This window comes from Suricata suricatta, chromosome 14 (genome assembly GCF_006229205.1).
Source record: "Suricata suricatta isolate VVHF042 chromosome 14, meerkat_22Aug2017_6uvM2_HiC, whole genome shotgun sequence".
NCBI classification, from domain to species: domain Eukaryota; kingdom Metazoa; phylum Chordata; class Mammalia; order Carnivora; family Herpestidae; genus Suricata; species Suricata suricatta.
The window spans coordinates 51,384,175-51,402,836 of NC_043713.1; the positions used below are offsets into that span (position 1 = coordinate 51,384,175).

At 39.1% G+C, this 18,662-nt stretch overlaps 1 protein-coding gene and 1 pseudogene across 1 annotated transcript in view; one reads left to right on the forward strand and one right to left on the reverse strand.

The window, feature by feature from the left end:
* Positions 1-114: 114 nt before the first annotated feature.
* LOC115277436 lies at positions 115-17,141 on the reverse strand (annotated as a pseudogene).
* An 885-nt stretch (positions 17,142-18,026) lies between these two features.
* The window catches only part of EMILIN2 (elastin microfibril interfacer 2), a 53,997-nt gene continuing 53,361 nt past the window's right edge, over positions 18,027-18,662 (forward strand). Inside the window, exons 1-2 of the mRNA XM_029921580.1 lie at positions 18,027-18,328; positions 18,401-18,650. Coding sequence (XP_029777440.1) covers positions 18,027-18,328; positions 18,401-18,650 — 552 coding nt within the window. The remainder of the gene's footprint in view (positions 18,329-18,400; positions 18,651-18,662) is intronic.

The following is an 18,662-nucleotide window of genomic DNA, read 5'->3' on the forward strand; positions in this document are numbered from 1 at the left end:
GTACTATAATGAAAAATTTGCTTATAAGTGAACCTGTGTTCATTCAAATTCATACTGTTCAAGGGTCAACTGTATATGAGAATCAGAAATGAAAGAGGGACATTACTACTAACCTTACATTAAATTTATATTCCAGTTACTCAAGCTGAGATGTCCTTGCTCATGTTGAACATACCGTGAGTAGAAGATACCTTTTCCTAAGAAATAAGTTGGAGAGAGTCTTTAGAGAATTGCCTCACTGACTTGGTAAGTTAGCTTTATCAGAATCTTGGTGATTTCCCTAGTTCTTCCATAATTCCTCAGTGCTCTCGCCATCTTCTGGTAAGTCGTCTTCCAGTTGCCTTTTCTTTTCCCCCAAAGTTGGGCAAGTTTTTCTTTTTTCTTTCTTTCCTTTTTTTTTTTTTTTTAAATAATCTCTACCCTGCAATGTGGGGCTTTGTTTGACTCATGATCCTGAGATGATGAGTCTTATGCTTTTCCTACTGAGTCATCCAGGTGCTCCCTTTTCTTTGTTTTTTGATACAAACGAAAGATGCCTTTGGTTTTATCCACCCACTGAATACAAGATGCCATCTTGGGATTACAGAGGGATTCATGTAGCTATTCAAACAGTCTGAGCTTCTTCCTGCTTTTTCCTCCCTTTTGCTGGAGGACAGCAGGCTGTACCTGCTGTTTTTCAGTAATGTCCACAGAGACTGATGAATATTTCCTTCAAACTAGAGGTCCACAGCACTGTTTATTACTGTTGGCCAGTTATAGACAGGTTCCTCTGTAGGCAGCACACCATAGCAGTTGGAATTTCCTCCAACATGAGATGAGTGGTTGGTGAAAGATAGGTAATTTTTGTAATCTGGGGAATACTGAAGATTTCTAATGTTGCCTTAGTACCCCTAAAAGCGCCTTCAAATGCTTGACTCAGCTTGTCTTATTCAACTGTGTAGACTGCATGCGTCATTAATAAATTGGCAATTTTAAATCCAGCAGAGGCTCCAAAACAGGAATGGCTTGTGGGTGGTGATCGGATGGATACACTTGAAGCTGTAGATTTGCAAAGCAGTCCAATTCTTGTATTTAGCTAAAAGTTCTATTGGAGATGGGTTTTGGTGGCTCTGATAGGAATTATGGAATGCTCCTTTCACCTATAATGCTTCCTTCCCAATCCACCCATATGCCCAGTTACCCATTCCATTTTACCTATCAGAGGCTTGATTAATACCTATTCTTTACAGACTCTTCCAAAAACTTAAAGGGATTACTTGGCATCTCATAACCCTGGTATCCCTGATAACCAAAACCAGACAGACTTCACAAGAAGACTATAGACCAATTATCTCTTATGAACATGGATGCAAAAATCAACCAAATACTAGCAAAACAAATCCAGCAACATATAAAATAATATGCACCTGTACCAAGTAGGATTTATCCTAGGAATGCAAGATTGGGTTAACATCTAAAAACAATTGGTATAATACATCAAATCAGTAACAATTTAAAAAATCACATGTGCATAGGTGCAGAAAACATTTTTAATAAAATGCAACCCCCCTTTCATTGTCTAAATAAAACAGTAGTTAATACAGGGGCACTTCCTCAACCTGATGAAGGTCATCTATGGAAACATCATACTGGATACTTTTCCTCTAAGATCAAGAACAAGACCAGGATATCTGTTCTTATCACTTACTCAACATTATATTGGAGGTTCTAAACATGGCAACTGAACAAGAAAAAAAGTCACACAGATTGGAAAGGAAGAAGTGGAGCCATCTTTGCGTGCATATGACATGATCTTGTACATAAAAAACCCTAGATGATCTGCTAAAAAATTAATACATGAATTCAACATTTGCAGACAGAAGATCAACATACAAGATCAGTTGAATTTCTACACACCTACAATGAGCAATTCCCAAACTAAAACAGTCTCCCAGTATTCAAAAAGAATAAAATATTTAGGAATGAATTTAGCAAAGGAGGTGTAAAATGTGTACCCTGAAAAGTATAAAACATTGTTCATAGATGAAAAATCTCATATTGGTGTGTGGGAAGGCTTGACTGTTAAGAGACACTACTCAAACTAATCTAAAGATTCAACACAATCCCTATTAGATTCCAGGTGACTTCTTTGCACAGATTAAAAGCTGATTCTGCAATTCATATGGAATTGCAACACAAAATAGCTAAAACAATACTGAAAAAAAGAACAAAGGAAGACTCACACTTCCCAGTTTCACAAATTACTAGAAAAGCATCAATAATCAAGACAATGATACATGACTGAATGGAAGAGAATTGGAAGTTTAGAAATAAACCTATGCTTCTATGGTCAGCTGATTTTCAGCAAGGATGTCAAGGCCAACCAAAGGGGGAACATTGGGCTTTTTGACAAGGGGTGCTGAGACAACTGGGTAGCCACATACAATAGGATTATACTGGACCTTTATCTGATACCATGACTAAAATTAGCTCAAAATGGACCAAAGACCTAAACATAAGAACAAAAATAAATTCACAAAGGGGTAAATCTTCATGATACAGGATTTGGCAAAGAATTCTTAGGCATGACACCTAGAGCAACAACAGGAAATAAGATAAATTAGACCATCAAAATTAAGAGTTTTTTTGCTTCAAAGGAAACTGTCAAGAGAAGTGACAACCACCAGAATGGGTGAAAATGTGTACAAATCATACATCTGAAAGGGGCTTATATCTACAATATTTTTAAAAACTCTTACAATTCCATAAAATTGAAATAAAAGCAGTATGGTGTTTGCATAAAAATAGGTAGATTAATGGAATAGGAAATAAACCCATGCATACATGGTCAATTAATTTATGATGAAAGAGCCAAGATTATACAGTGGGAAAAAGACTTCAATAAATGGTGTTGGGAAAAGGGGCCAGGGACCATATACAAAAATTAATTCAAAATAGCTTGAAGATTTGAAGGTAAGATCTGAAATTTAAAACTGCTCAAAAAAAACCAGGTGATAAGCTCCTTTACATCAGTCTTGGCAATGATTTTTTTTTTTTTTTGACCAAAGACAAGGAAAGCTAAAATAATCAAACAGGACTACATCAATTTAAAAACTTTCTGCACAAGAAAGCAAACAACCCATAAAATAAAAAAGCAACCTACTGAATGGGAGAAAATATTTACAAATCACATATCGAGTAAGGTATTTATATATGAAATATATTTTTTTAAACTCCTACTACTCAATAATAAAAACAATCCTATTTAAAAATGGGCAGAGGGGGGCGCCTGGGTGGCTCAGTTGGTTAAGCCTCTGACTTCGCCTCAGGTCAGATCTCACGTTCGTGGGTTCGAGCCGCGTCAGGCTCTGTGCTGACAGCTCAGAGCCTGGAGCCTGCTTCCGGTTATGTGTCTCCTTCTCTCTCTGCCCCTCCCCCTCTCATGCTCTGTCTCTCTCTCTATCAAAAAACTAAATAAAACATTTTTTAAAAAATGGGCAGAGGATCTGAATAAGCATTTTTTCCAAAGAAAAGATACAGATGGAAAATAGGCACATGAAAACATACTCAACATCATGAACCATCAGGGGAATGCAAATCAAACTTACAATGAGATATCACCTCACACCTGTTACAATGGCTATTCTCAAAGAAAAAAAAAATAAGTTGTTGAGGATGTTCAGAAAAGGAAACCTTGTTCACCACTGGTAGAATTTAAATTGGCATAGCCACTGTGGAAAACAACATGGAGATTCCTCAAGAAATTAAAAATAAAAGTATCATGTGATCCAGTAATTCCACTTGTGGTTTTTATCTGAAGAAAACTAAAATAGTAACTCAAAAAGTTATATGCATTCCCATGTTTATTGTAGCACTATTCACAGTAATCAAAGTATGAAAACAACCTAAATGCCCATCTATGAATAAATTGATAAAGAAGTTGTATATATATACAAAGAAATACTATTCATCTATTAAAAAGAACAAGATCTTGCCGTTTGTAACATCAAGTATAGACCTTGAAGATCTTCTAAGTGAAATAAGTCAGAGACAAATAGTGTATGATTTCACTTATATCTGGAATCTAAAAAACAAAACAAAACCCAAACTCTAGAAACAGAACAGACAGTTGCTAAAAGAGGAGCTGTGGGGAGGCGGACAAAATGCATAAAGGGGATTGAGAGGTGCCAAGTTCCTCTTATAAAATAAGTCATGGGGATGTAATATACAGCACAGTGACTATAGTCAATAATACTGCACTGCATATTTGAAAGTTGCTAAGAGAGTAGCTCTTCAAAGTTCTCATCCCAAGAAAAGGAAATTGTAACTATGTATGGTGATGGATATCAACTAAATTTGTGATGATCATGTTGCAATATCTACAAATATTGAACCATTATGCTCTATACCTAGAACTAATATAATGTTATAGGTCAATTATAACTCAAATGTTTAAAAAAATAGAAAGATCTAATAATCCTTTTTTTAATAGTTTATTTTCAAATTGGTTTCCATGTAACACCCAGGGCTTCTCCCCACAAGTGCCCCCCACCATGATCATCACCCCCTTCCCTCCCTCCCCCTCCCCCTTCAGTCCACGGTTCATTTTCAGTGTTCAATAGTCTTTCATGATTTGTGTTTCTCACTCTCCCCAGCTCTCTTTCCCCCTTCCTCTCCCTATGGTTCTCTGTTAGGTTTCTCCTGTTAGACCTATGAGTGCAAACATATGGTATCTATCCTTTGCTGCCTGACTTATTTCACGTAGCATGACACCTTCGAGGTCCATCCACTTTGCTACAAATGGCCATATTTCATTCTTCCTCATTGCCATATAGTACTCCATTGTATATATATACCCATCTTCTTGATCCATTCATCAGGTGATGGACATTTAGGCTCTTTCCATGATTTGGCTATTTTAGAAAGTGCCGCTATGAACATTGGGGTACATGTGCCCCTATGCATCAGCACTTCTGTATCCCTTGGGTAAATCCCTAGCAGCGCTATTGCTGGGTCATAAGGGAGTTCTATCAATAGTTTTCTGAGCCTCCACACTGTTTTCCAGAGCGGCTGCACCAGTTTTTTTGTATTCCCACCAACAGTGTAGGAGGGTGCCCGTTTCTCCACATCCTCGCCACCATCTATATTCCCGTGATTTGTTCATTGTAGCGACTCTGACTGGTGTGAGGTAGTATCTCAGTGTGGTTTTGATTTGTATTTCCCGTATGATGAGTGACGCTGAGCATCGTTTCATGTGCCTGTTGTCCACTTTGGAGAAGTGTCTATTCAGGTCTTCTGCCCATTTCTTCACTGGATTATTCATTTTTCGTGTATGGAGTTTAGTGGGCTCCTTGTATATTTTGGATACTAGCCCTTTATCTGATATGCCATTTGCCACTATCTTTTCCCATTCGGTCTGTTGCCTGTTAGTTTTTTTTGAAGGTTTCCTTTGCCTTGCAGAAGCTTTTTATCTTGATGAGGTCCCAGCAGTTCATTTTTGTTCTTGATTCCCTTGTCTCTGGGGATGTGTCAAGGAAGAAATTGCTGCGATTGAGGTCTAGGAGACTATTTCCTGCTTTCTCCTCAAGGGTTTCTATGGTTTCCTGTATCACATTCAGATCTTTTATCCATTTTGAGTTTATTTTTGTGAATGGTTTAAGAAAGTAGTCTAATTTCATTTTTCTACATGTTACTGTCCAGCTCTCCCAACACCACCTGTTGAAGAGGCTGTCTTTTTTTCATTGGATACTTTTTCCTGCTTTGTCAAAATTAATTGGCCATATACTTGTGGGTCCAGTTCTGGGTTCTCTATTCTATTCCATTAGTCCATTTATCTGTTTTTATGCCAATACCTTACTGTCTTGATGATGGCAGTTTTGTAGTAGAGGCTAAAGTCTGGGATTGTGATTCCCCCCGTATTGGTTTTCTTCTTCAATATTACTTTGGCTATTCAGGGTTTTTTGTGGTTCCATACGAATTTTAAGATAGTTTGTTCTAGCTTTGAGAAGAATGCTGGTGCAACTTTGATGGGGATTGCATTGAATGTGTAAATTGCTTTGGGTAATAATGACATTTTAACAATGTTTATTCGTCTGATCCATGAGCACAGAATGTTTTCCCATTTCTTTGTGTCTTCTTCAATTTCCTTCACAAGTCTTCTATAGTTTTCAGCATACAGGTCTTTTACATTTTTGGTTAGGTTTATTCCTAGGTATTTTATGGTTTTTCATGCAATTGTGAATGGGATCTGTCTCTTGATTTCTATTTCTGCGGCTTCATTTTTGGTGTATAAGAATGCAACTGATTTCTGTACATTGACTTTGTACCCTGCAACTTTACTGAATTCATCAATCAGTTCTAGAAGGCTTCTGGTGGAGTTGATTGGGTTTTCCATGTAAAGTATTATCGAATCAGTTATCAAAAATCTCCTAACAAATAAAAGACCAGGGCCGGATGGATTCCCAGGGGAATTCTACCAGACGTTTAAAGCAGAGTTAACACCGATCCTTCTTAAGCTATTCCAAAAAATAGAAATGGAAGGAAGACTACCAGACTCATTCTGCAAACCACATATCACTTTGATTCCCAAGCCAGGCAGAGACCCAACAAAAAAGAGAACTAAAGGCCAATATCCTTAATGAATACAGATGCAAAAATACTCAACAAGATACTAGCAAATTGAATTCAACAGCATATAAAAAGTATTATCCATTATGATCAAGTAGGATTTATTCCTAGGTTACAAGCCTGGTTCAATATTCGCAAATCCATTAATGTGATACACCACATCAACAAAACAAAAGAAAAAATCATATGATCTTGTTGATAGATGCAGGAAAAGCATTTGACAAAATACATCTCTTCTTAATAAAAACCCTTGAGAAAGTCGGGATAGAAGGAACTTAACATTATAAAAGCAGTTTATGAAAAGCCCACAGCCAATGTTATCCTCAATGGGGAAAAACTGAGAGCCTTCCCCCTAAAATCAGGGACACGACAGGGATGTCCACTCTCACCACTGTTGTTTAACATAGTGCTGGAAGTCCTAGCATCAGCAATCAGACAACAAAAGGAAATAAAAGGCATCAGAATTGGCAAAGAAGAAGTCAAACTTTCCCTTTTTTAATAATCCTCTTTAAAAAGTAGTGGTGGGGCGCCTGGGTGGCTCAGTCGGTTGGGCGTCCGGCTTCGGCTCAGGTCATGATCTTACATTCGTGGGTTCGAGCCCCGCATCAGGCTCTGTGCTGACAGCTAGCTCAGAGCCTGGAGCCTGCTTTGGATTCTGTGTCTCCCTCTCTCTCTGACCCTCCCCTGATCGTGCTGTCTCTGTCTGTCTCTCAAAAAAAAAAAAAAAAATTTAAACAGTAGTGGAAAAATCTAAATTTTGGAATAAGCTGAATAAATAATAGAAAGGGGGAAATGAGAAAAATCCTAAAGAAATAAGAGAGGGAATAAAATGATTTATGATATCTTGCCATCATACAGCTGGTCAGGAGTCCAGAGGTCACGAACACCAGTCCTTCTCTCAGAGCCAAGCCCTCCCAGTATAATTTTGATTCTTGGAATAAACAGTCAAAAAATTTTTTAACAAGTTAATATCTTTTGAGCTTCAATATGGGTACAGAATGGAGTCAGGCTTATAAAACTTTCTAGACATAGGCAAATGCACCACAATTTCCTTAAAACATTTCTGTGTTTCAAAGCAGCACCCAAATCTTCCTCCCCCCAGGATGATTTAAAGGCTACAGAATCCCATTGCCAGGTATGCTTTTTAAAAGATTCATATTGTGAATTGTATATTGTATAGTGTACGTTTTATTTATATCATTGTGTAAAAATATGTATGAAACAAATATCTACTTAATAACTAAATACCTACATGAACTAAATACTGGCCGAGAACAAGAATGCTGCTCTAGATCCACCCATGTGCCCTTCTGATCTCTCAGCTCTCCCTCTCTGGAGGAAACCACTGTCCTGCCTTGTTTCTGTCTTTGTTGTCTTTATAATTTTACCATATAGTATGTATCCCCAGACAACATAGTTTAGTTATGGAATTTTTGAACTTTCCATAAATTTTATTTTATTTTTATTTATTTGTTTTGAGAGAGAGAGAACAAGCACAAGGGAGGAGCAGGAAGAGAAGGAGGGAGAGAGAATCCCAAGCAGGCTCTGCATTCTCTGTGCAGAGCCCAATGTGGGGCTCGAACTCAAGAACCGTGAGATCATGACCTGAGCTGAAATCAGGAGTTGGACACTCAACTGACTGAGCCACCCAGGCATACCTACATAAACTTTAAAAATCATACTTTAATGGAATATCTTTCTCTAACTTGCTTCTTTCACTCTGCACTGACAGCAGAGAGCCCAATGTGGGGCTCATACTCAAGAACCATGAGATCATGACCAAAGTCAGATGCTTAACTGATTGAGCCACCCAGGAGCTCCTGATATTAATTAGATATCAATTTGCATTTCCAGGATAATAATGAGGTTTAGCACATTTTTTTATTAGCCATTTGAGTTTCCTCTCTTGTGAAGCGCAGATTCTAGTCTTTTGTGCATTTTTCTGTTGGATTGTTTGTCTTTTTCTTGTTAGTTTGCTGTTGATTTATTAAGTTCTTCTATCAATTATTTATCAGTTATATGTTGCAAACATGTGAGAGGACCTGGAGGTACCCAGGAAAGCTTCAGAGAACAAATGAAGACTCCAGGGTCTTGGAGGTGGAATTAAAGTTCTCCAGTCATGGGGAAAATTCCACATAGAGGGAATAGTTTATGTGAAGTGTTGTTTAAGGACCTCAGTCAAACATAACTTGGAAAAGGTAAAAAGGGGAAAAAACCACTTTCCCTTCTCAATCTCCAGGCAAATTAGATTTGCTTCTGGATTTAACATTCTTGTTTTTGAAGACTAGTTTTATTTTTTTTATGTTTTATTTATTTATTTTTGATACAGAGAGAGACAGAGCATGAGAAGGGGAGGGGCAGAGAGAGGAGGAGACACAGAATCTGAAGCAGGCTCCAGGCTCTGAGCTAGCTGTCAGCACAGAGCCTGACGCGGGGCTTGAACCCACGAACGTGAGATCTGACCTGAGGCGAAGTCGGAGGCTTAACCGACTGAGCCACCCAGGTGCCCCTGAAAACTAGTTTTAATGTGGATGAAATTGATTTGTGTGTTTCTTCAGTTTGGGCTTTCACTTTGCTCTTTGAAGGCTCATCTCTGATAAAATACAACAGATTTCCATGCAAAGAGGAGGTGGAAGATTGGAGGAAACCATCCTCTAAAAAAATGTTTTTATCATCTGGACTTGCTCTCATAATTTTTTAAAATATTATATATATGTATATATATATATATATATATAGAGAGAGAGAGAGAGAGAGAGACAGACAGAGAGAGACAGAGAGACACAGAGAGAAAGAGCACATGCAGAGGAGGGGGGAGAGAGAGAGGGAGACACAGAATCTGAATCAGGCTCCAGGCTCTGATCTGTCAGCACAGACCCCAACAGGAGGCTCAAACTCATAAATGGTGAGACCATGACCTGAGCCCAAAGTCAGAGGCCCAATCGACTGAGTCACCAAGGTGCCCCAACAATTTTTGAAGTATCATAAATAAGTATTTAAAACTCTAACTGAGGGGCACCTGGGTGGCTCAGTCGGTTAAGCGTCCAACTTCAGCTCAGGTCATGATCTCACGGTTCGTGGGTTTGAGCCCCACGTCAGGTTCTGTGCTGACAGCTAGCTCAGAGCCTGGAGCCTGTCTTCAGATTCTCTGTCTCCTTCTCTCTCTGACCCTCCCCTGCTTGTGCTGTCTCTCTCTGTCTCTCAAAAATAAATTAAAAAACATTAAAAAAAAGCTCCAATTGAGTGAGATTATACATAATGAATCTGTCCTTCAGAAGACATAATTTATTTGTATTTCCCTGTGAATCATTGAGGAACAGCAGTTCAAAGGCTGAAATAGATTTTCCTCTTATTTGTTATCTCTCCAGTTGACAGATCTTTCTGGCTAAGCAAGGATTTGGCAATGTTCGGTTCTTAATTCCAGCTTTGTAAAAGTACAGCTAAGGAAAACTGTAATTCTGAGGTGACATACGATTGAAACCTCATTTGGCCCCTTATTACCTCATTCATTAGGGCAAGAAGCACTCTGGCTGGAGATCACATGCTGTGGCCCAGGGAGAGGGTGACTGTTATTTTGTTCTCCAGCTGACCGGACCTCAAAGCAGGGTGGAGAAGGACTGAAAATAGTCATTTCTTGGCTGCATTGGTCAGATGGGAGGGCCTCTCTAACATGGGTCCATTTACGACTGAGAAAGAGAAACAAGGTCTCTGGAGGCTGGACTCACCGGTTACAGTGGACACGATGTAAGCAGAGTTGGTTAAGGCCCAAGGAAAACCACAGAGGCTTAGATTTATTTGAGTCATTTACATTTGTTAAAAGATAAAACTGAAGTGTATACTCTTTTGGTCTAAGTTTGAGTTTTTAAGTTAGTCTCCCCAGATCCCAGTTCTTCCCCAATTTTAATGCTACGTTTCTTCCTATATATAAAATGTATGTTACCTTGATCAACTGTCTTATAAAAGTCAGTTATCTGTCTGCTTTCTTTTACTTAACCAATGTTTTTATTTTATTTATTTATTATTTTTTTAATTAAAACGTTTTTTAAAAATGTTTTATTTATTTTTGATACAGAGAGAGATAGAGCATGAGAGGGGAGGGGCAGAGAGAGGAGGAGACACAGAACAGGAAGCAGGCTCCAGGCTCTGAGCTAGCTGTCAGCACAGAGCCTGACACGGGGCTCGAACCTATGAACATGAGATCTGACCTGAGCCGAAGTCGGATGCTTAACCGACTGAGCCACCGAGGCGCCCCAACCAATGTTTTTAAATAAAGTGTTATGTGTGAGACACTGTGCCAAGTATAGGGATAAAATATAAGATGAATAAGAAATAGTGGGGTTTTTTTTCAATAAACATATATTCAAAACTAATTGAGGGGCACCTGGGTGGCTCAGTCGCTTGAACGTCCAACTTCTGCTCAGGTCATGATATCACAATCTGGGAGTTCGAGGCCCGCATCAGGCTCCGCGCTGATGGCTCAAAGCCTGGAGCCTGCTTCAGATTCTGTGTCTTCCTCTCTCTCTGCCCCTCCCCTGTTCGTTCTCTGTCTCTATCTCAAAAATGAATAAACATTAAAAATATATATATTTTTAAAAAACCAATCGATGGTGTTGGAGGTCAGAATCAGTGTGACTTTTGGGATGGATTAAGGATTAGAAGGAGCCTTGAGAGACCCTGGGGTGCTATTCATGTTTTGTTTCATGATCTGGGTGCTGGTTATGTGACCATGTTCAATTTGTAAACATTCATTGAGTCACTTATGACATAGGTACTTTTTTATAAAAATACTATACTTTGATACAATTTACAGGAATAAGCCACAATGTACAAATATTTATTTTAAAAAATCCTTTATGAAATTGAAATCCCTAGGAAACCCTAGATTCTTATTGGGTTCAAACACATTGGAATTGAGTTCTGATAGCTTATTTTCTGATGTTCTTCCTATTTCTCCCAGGAATCCTGGCACCACTTTGCCCTCAAACAGCCCTTTGGAAAGCATAACCTCAGAATATTCAGAGAATAAAATATTTTGCTTTTATAGTTTTTAAAGTTAGGGGAAAACATGTAAGAGTGTAATAGAAACGAAGGCACTTTCCTGCTTGACCCTTCAACATTCTCTGACTATGAAACTCTTGCCTCACCTGTATTTTCCATAGTCAGAAGATATTAGGAACTTTTATCTCCCCGTGGCATATTATCTATGTTGTTTTAGTTTTTTTAACCAATAAATGTACAGAGATACCAATGGGGCTTAGAGAGCTGCATTTCAGCAGGCTCTTTCTTGGTTTGCACCATGTAAAGGTGCTATGACAAAGCCAGAGCACTTAAATAGAGTGGAGCCCTACAGTGCTGTGTTCTACTTACTTAGCTCCTGAGGATGAGTGTAAGAGTGATTAAGCCCAAGAAGATAGAGGCAAGGAACCTCATGCAAATATTCACCTTCATCAACAACCAGCTAAAACAACCAAGTCTCCAGTGCTTAATCAATTTTTTTGTAAGTAATATAAGCTTTAAAAAGTTACCAAAATGTTCATGAGGCAGTAATAGAAGAACTTGCTCCAAGTAAAGTTTTGACTTACTGAAGACTCGTTCTTTGTCTCATTTTCTATTTTATTATTTGCATTGACATTCATTAATGTTCCAGCCTTTATAAAGGTTAAACATAGTGTGGCTTTCCATCCATTTTAGGCCTCTTAGAATGAACATATAATTTATTGTCCAAACCCAGCCACTTTTAAAGATGAAAGGAGATACTAAAAATAATCGTGTTAATTGATCCACAGCAGGAGTAACCTGGGACAACCCAGGCACACCAGGACATCTGGTCAGTCTGCCTATTGTTAGATAAGGGAAAAGAGAACCAGAGTTTGTTTGTTTGTTTCTCCAGCCAGCCTGTACTGCACTTTTTCCTCTCATCCATTATTCCTCAATCCTACCTGGCCTCTCTGCCTCCCCTACCCCCTGTCTACATCTAAGACCACATACCTTATAGTCTGGCTAGTCTACCAGCTGGACCCTGCCTTTATTTATTAAAAACATACAAGGTACAAGGTTACATTAAGTGCCCCTTCCTCACCGGTGATCACATTCACTTTTTTATCACATTCATTTTTTATATCATAGATGATTTAAGGGAAAGCAAAACAACAACAACAAAATATAACCCTTAGCTTAAACCCACACTTCTCAGGGCAGCAGGCTAGCTCAGTTGGAGGTGTATGTGACTCTTCATCTCAGAATTGTGAGTTTGGGCCCTATGCTGGGTGTAGAGATTACTTAAACTTAAAAAAAAAAAAACCACGCTTCTCTTTCTTAATTAATGTCCAGATCTTCTGATTGCTTCGGATCTGTTTAACATCACCTAGCTAAACAGTTTTTACTATGGTACATTATATTTACTGAATGTAACTTTATGTTAAATCATTTCATACATATATATCTTGCATCTCAGTCAATTAAGATGAGAAAGAACTAAATCTGCTTTTCTCTGCCTCCCACATTTCCTGGTTCAATGTGCATAGTGTTCAATGTGCAGAACTTCCCCAGTCTGCTTGCTGACAAAAGAAATCTTTAGATGGCCACAAAATTGTAAGAACTTTTTTTCCTTATCCTCCCAAATGTAACATTTTCTTAGTGTTCCCAGACTTAAGTTGAAATATAGTTCATCCTCATTATTCATAGATTCTGTATTTGTAAAATTCTCTACTTGCTAAACTCATTTTTAGATCCAAAAGCAATACTTTTAACATTTTCACAGTCACTTGTGGACTTGTCCAGAGTGGTAAAAACCTTTCTTGTCTGATGTTTGTGTTCCCAGCTAAGATTCAGCAAGACAGTGCTCTGCCTTCTTGTTTTCCCTCTCAGAGTATAAATAAGTATCTTGTTCATGGTAAATTTAGTGTCCCTTTTTGTTTGTGTTTTTGTGCTTTTTGTTGGTTATTTTGCTATTTAAAATGATCCCCAAACATAGTGCTAAAGTGCTAACTGGTGTTCCTAACCACAAGAAGGCCGTCATGTGCCTTATGGAGAAAATATGTATTAGTTAAGTTTGTTCAGGAATGAGTTACAGTGGTGTTGGCCATGAATTTAACGTTGATGAATCAGTAATGTGTATTAAATAATGTATCTTTACAGAGAAACACACATAAAACAAGGTTATGTGTTGATTGGTTCACAAAAACATCATGACCAGAGGTTTACAGGAACCTAACCCTGTATTTCTCATAGGAGCAATTGTTTTGTATTTGCTGATTCAGTGTTGGCAGAAACTTTATAGAATATACTACATTAAATAATTGACCATACTTAAATACAACATTGTTTAGAACTGCACAACCTGAAATACTAGAAATTATTAATTTGTTCATGAATACTTTTCTAGTGAGTATAATTAGGTTGTACTAAAATATCATGTATTTTATAATCATCAAACACATTCTGCCTATTGAAAACCTGTTGTTGATTTCAGAATAATCAACTTTTATTCCATAAGTAGATGATGAGCTACAACATAGTTTGAGGTGGCGCATATAAGTAGACATTACTGCCTAAGCTATTACAGCTCTCTTGGAAACAAATAGAGCCTATTTTTGTCAGTTATTTCTTATGAAGAAAAAAATGTGTTCAAAACCACACCATAAGTGTGACAGCAATGAATTCCCAAACATATTATTTGGCTATAGGATGCATTCTTAGAACTAAGAAACATCTGGAAAAAATTAAAAGATATGGAATTAGAAATGAATTTCCTCTCTTTGAGGAAGAAGATATCCACAATTGAGTTGCCTGATGATCTGAGTTTATTTTTGTAGAGTTATCAATCCATCCAAAGATCTCATTGAATTGTCCTAAATAAATGTCTTTGCAATGTAGAGGTTGAAATCTCCTGAGCAATAAACTGAGCTATATTTTTCCCTCTAGGGGCCAATAAAAAGAGAACTGGGCTTGAAGTCAAGAGCCCAGTACTGCATTCCCAACTATGACATTTAGAGTCTTTCTGAATGAGTCATGTATGTACCTTCATGACACCATTTATTCGTATTTCTTAGAGAGAAGAATTGTAGTAGATGGTCAGCTGCCCACTTCACTCGGCACAGGAAAAGAATGACAAAGCTCCTGAACCTGCCTACAAATTCAATGCAAGGGCCCAGCAAGCTCAGTACTCCACCTGGCCCATGCATATGCCAGGCACTGTGCCAACCAGTTTACACGTAGTAACCCAGCTAATTCTCCCAGTGCCCACACAAGGCATTCCCCTTTTCAGAGCAGAAAATGGAGGATACAGAAGCCTACCCACTCGTCTGAGATTGTTCTGCTAAGAGGTAAGGGTACCCAATTTTGAAGAGCATATTAACTCCATTGCATGAGCTCTTAACACTGTTTTCAGTTGTGATTTCAGGCATGATTTTAACTTTTGACGGTTTTGAAGTTCTCATGTGGTAGTTTAAAATGTATTAAGTCACACACCCGTGTGTGAAATTTGCTCCTGGCATCTCTCAAGAAAGATGATTAAAATAATGGCCACTCTCAGTCGGTTGAGCGTCCAACTTTGGCTCAGGTCATGATCTCATGATCTGTGAGTTCGAGCCCTGCATGGGGCTCTGTGCTGGCAGCTCAGAGCCTGGAACCTGCTTCAGATTCTGTGCCTCCCTTTCTCTCCACCCCTCCCTCAGTCCCCACTCATGCTGTATCTCTGACTCTCAAAAATAAATAAACATTAAAAAAAGATTAAAAAAATAATAATGGCCACAATCCTGAACAATGGCATTAAATCAATCAATTGATAAATAAGATCAGTCTTGGTTTCAGAAGATATTGAGACTTTGCATCTTTAGCTATGTATAGTAAATGGGATTTCTAATTTATTATTATAAATTATAAATAATTTCAACTCTATTTTGGCCTTTGACAAGAAAGTAACTGTTTGCAACTTTTGAAGTCTAGGGTCTTCTCACTGAATTCATTCTGAAGGTGTCTTGTGCAATGTGATGCCTATATCACATGTAACTAAATGAAACTGTATCAGCCAAACTTGATTATCCCAAAACAGACCAAACTAAATGGTACAGTTAATTTTTCTCAGAGATATTTCTGTCTCTCTTTCCTTATTCAAGCTGCATTTCTTTTTAATGTAGGACATCTTATCACTAACTTATGAATGTGTAAGACATTTTCTTAGAGTGTATTATGTTAGGAATGCTTTGCAATCAAAATTTATTCAAGATATCCAGTCTTCAAGGACTTTCTTTTTCTATCATTAGATAACAAGCACAAAAAAGTGGCAAAGACACATGAAAATACACCTAGAAGTTGTGGGGGAGGAACTTTTTTTTTTTAATAGTTCTAGAGAGCAAAAACAAGACCTTGGAAGGCTGGGATATCCAGGCTGATCTTATGACTCTTGACCACATATATCCTAGATACAAACGGTTCATCTTGATCAAATGTCATGTGCTCAGATGACTAAATGTGACGATAGGGGAGAAAGAATGTCCCTGCTGCCTCTGTAATCACTCACCACCAGGTGACTAAAGGGGGATCTGGGGGTGCTGGGGGCCCAGCAAGCTCAATGCTTCACGAGACCTGCCCCTAAGTACAGAGCCTGATGGGCATTTTTATCATGACCTATAGTGAGGGAATAGTTTTTAGGAAGTAAGTCTAACTTTGCATTTTTGCTTTAGCTCAGTTGGTCACACAGTTAAGAGTGGAACTTACTGTGGAGCACTTTGATTTTAAAAGCAGAAGAAAGTCGTTCAGATTATGATAGGAAACTGACAGTTTTCAAGTGCTTATTTAAAGTAGTTGGTGGCTTATAAAGAATTCACATTACAGCCTTCTCCCAGTTACAGCCCTATTAATCCTTATGGGCCACATGACCCACCCAATTAGTTTGTTTCCTAATGTGATTAAGCTCTCTATCCTCAGGAATCTTCCCTCTGCTTTCTGGAGAGGGCTTTCTGGTTCCCAAGTTTGGTGTGTCCCTTCCTGTAGCTAGAGAAGGGAACGGGAAAAGGGTCCCTTGGGATCTTGGCCTCAAATCCTCCTAAGAACCAGAAGTCTTCTTCCATCTTCCCAGAGCAGCCCCACACCAAGTACACATGGGCATGTGTCTAGAGAAACACATGTGACAAGTATTGTCTCATTTCATTGACTATACATCAGAAATTTTATACCTTTCACTGCACAGGAATGCCTGGAAGTTCTGTAAACACAGAGTTCAGATCAGTTTGGGCTCACTTGTGAATGCTCACTATTTTCACACAATGCCTAACATGTAACAGATGCTCAGAATAAAATTTATCTACTGATAAGTGCCCTTTATAACTGATTAAATATAGTATTATGGTCATCTCCATGGAAAGTTGGTCCTCAAATGCTTGGAGTAGAATGCAGCCTCTTAAGCTTCCTACTATAACGTTAATTCAATGGAAAAAAATAGCTTTGACTTCATCAGTTCAACTTACTCTCAAGTCTGAGACTTACCTGTACTGAAGTGAAGTTGTGGTGCTTAGCTGCTGGTTGTAGACACACATTATTTGTGTTTCCTCTTTTTTTTTTTTTTTTGGGTCACTCTCATTTCTGTGCTGTTTCTTCCCTATGACACTTCATGAACAAAAATGGTGTTAGGATGGGGAGGATAGGGAAGTCACAGAAAGATGCAGCTTAGGTTATGCAAGACCACTTTTTATCCCTTACTGTGATTTTTCTCCTCAGGGTGACTCCTTTGAAGACTTGGACGACTTCAGTCCAATATTTATATGATCTTCCATTTAGAAAGTTCATGGGCACACTATGTCCTTACTTGGTATAATTTTCTGCTTGGCTCTTGTGAAGTTTCTACTTAGGGAATTTTCTTTCTTCCATTTGCAAATCATCAAAGCCTATTAGAAGTAAAATGGACCAAGGGCTTCATTTAGGGAGTATAGCAAGTATTCATTGTCTGTGTAACAGTTCACAACCAACAGCAACCTGTTTACTCACAGATACTGTAGTTAGTTTATGCAGTCTGCAAATAACCTCACTCTAGTGTTTATTAGATAGAGCACGTTAACTCAAATATATCCTCGAATACAAGCACTTTGTTTGGCAGGGATTTTATGGAACATTTTCTATGGAGTAGTTTTATCTCAAAAGAAATGGGTAGAGATTCGTGGACTCAAGAATACACAGAAAATACGAATGCAAGTGAAAAGACGAACATCTAGCAGTGTTGGAACTGTTAGAAGCAAATGTGATAGTTTGGGACAAAGTGTCTTTAATGTTGTCAGAAAAAGAAAGTTCAGACTAGGACATCAGAAACAGAGTCTGTGAGATTATCTTTCAAAAATTAGTGTAGTATTTATTAGAGTCTGATGCTGTTGTGAAGTGGCGAGGCTGTCCCCCTGCTGCCTTGCACTTTGACTTGGAAACTGAAATGGATGCGTGAAGCCGAGCTGAGTAAAGAGAAGAGGACCCCTGTCCGTTTCCCCGTAAACTCTTGGAAGTCCAAATGTGGGGGAATGGCCGCGTCTTGCCAGAGGAGGAAACCCGAGTCGAGTCCCTCCCAGGGACTGATAAAGATGTCCCTCACTCGCTCTGGGGAGCCGGCACCCGGGCTCAACAGGCACGACTCGAGGACTCCAGACTCGCCGACAGCGGCCACTTCCCCAGGGGCCGGGGCGCGCCTGCTGGAAGGTGGGAGGCGGAGTTCTCCGCTTCTGGGAAGAGACCAAAAGAATGAGTAATTGGAAATTCTGTAACTTAGACCCTTCTAAACTCTTCAGCCCTTTCACCCCAAAACCCCTGCTGAGAGGCAAGGGCACCAGAGACGGGAAGCCGTGGTGGAGGGAGAGTCACGTTTCGGAGAGGGAAGTGAAATAAAGAGGGCGGCACCCGGGGGGACCTATGCGTCATTGAGGGACCACGGAGAAGCGCGGGCGCACGGGGTGGAAAGGAGAAGTGGGAGCGAGAAGCCGGAGGGGGCGGCTGCGGAGCGGGGGCGCCGAGGAGCGCCTGAGCCTCCTGCCTTCTCCGGCCGCGCCGCGTCCTCCCGCAGCCTCGCGGCGCCTACCTCC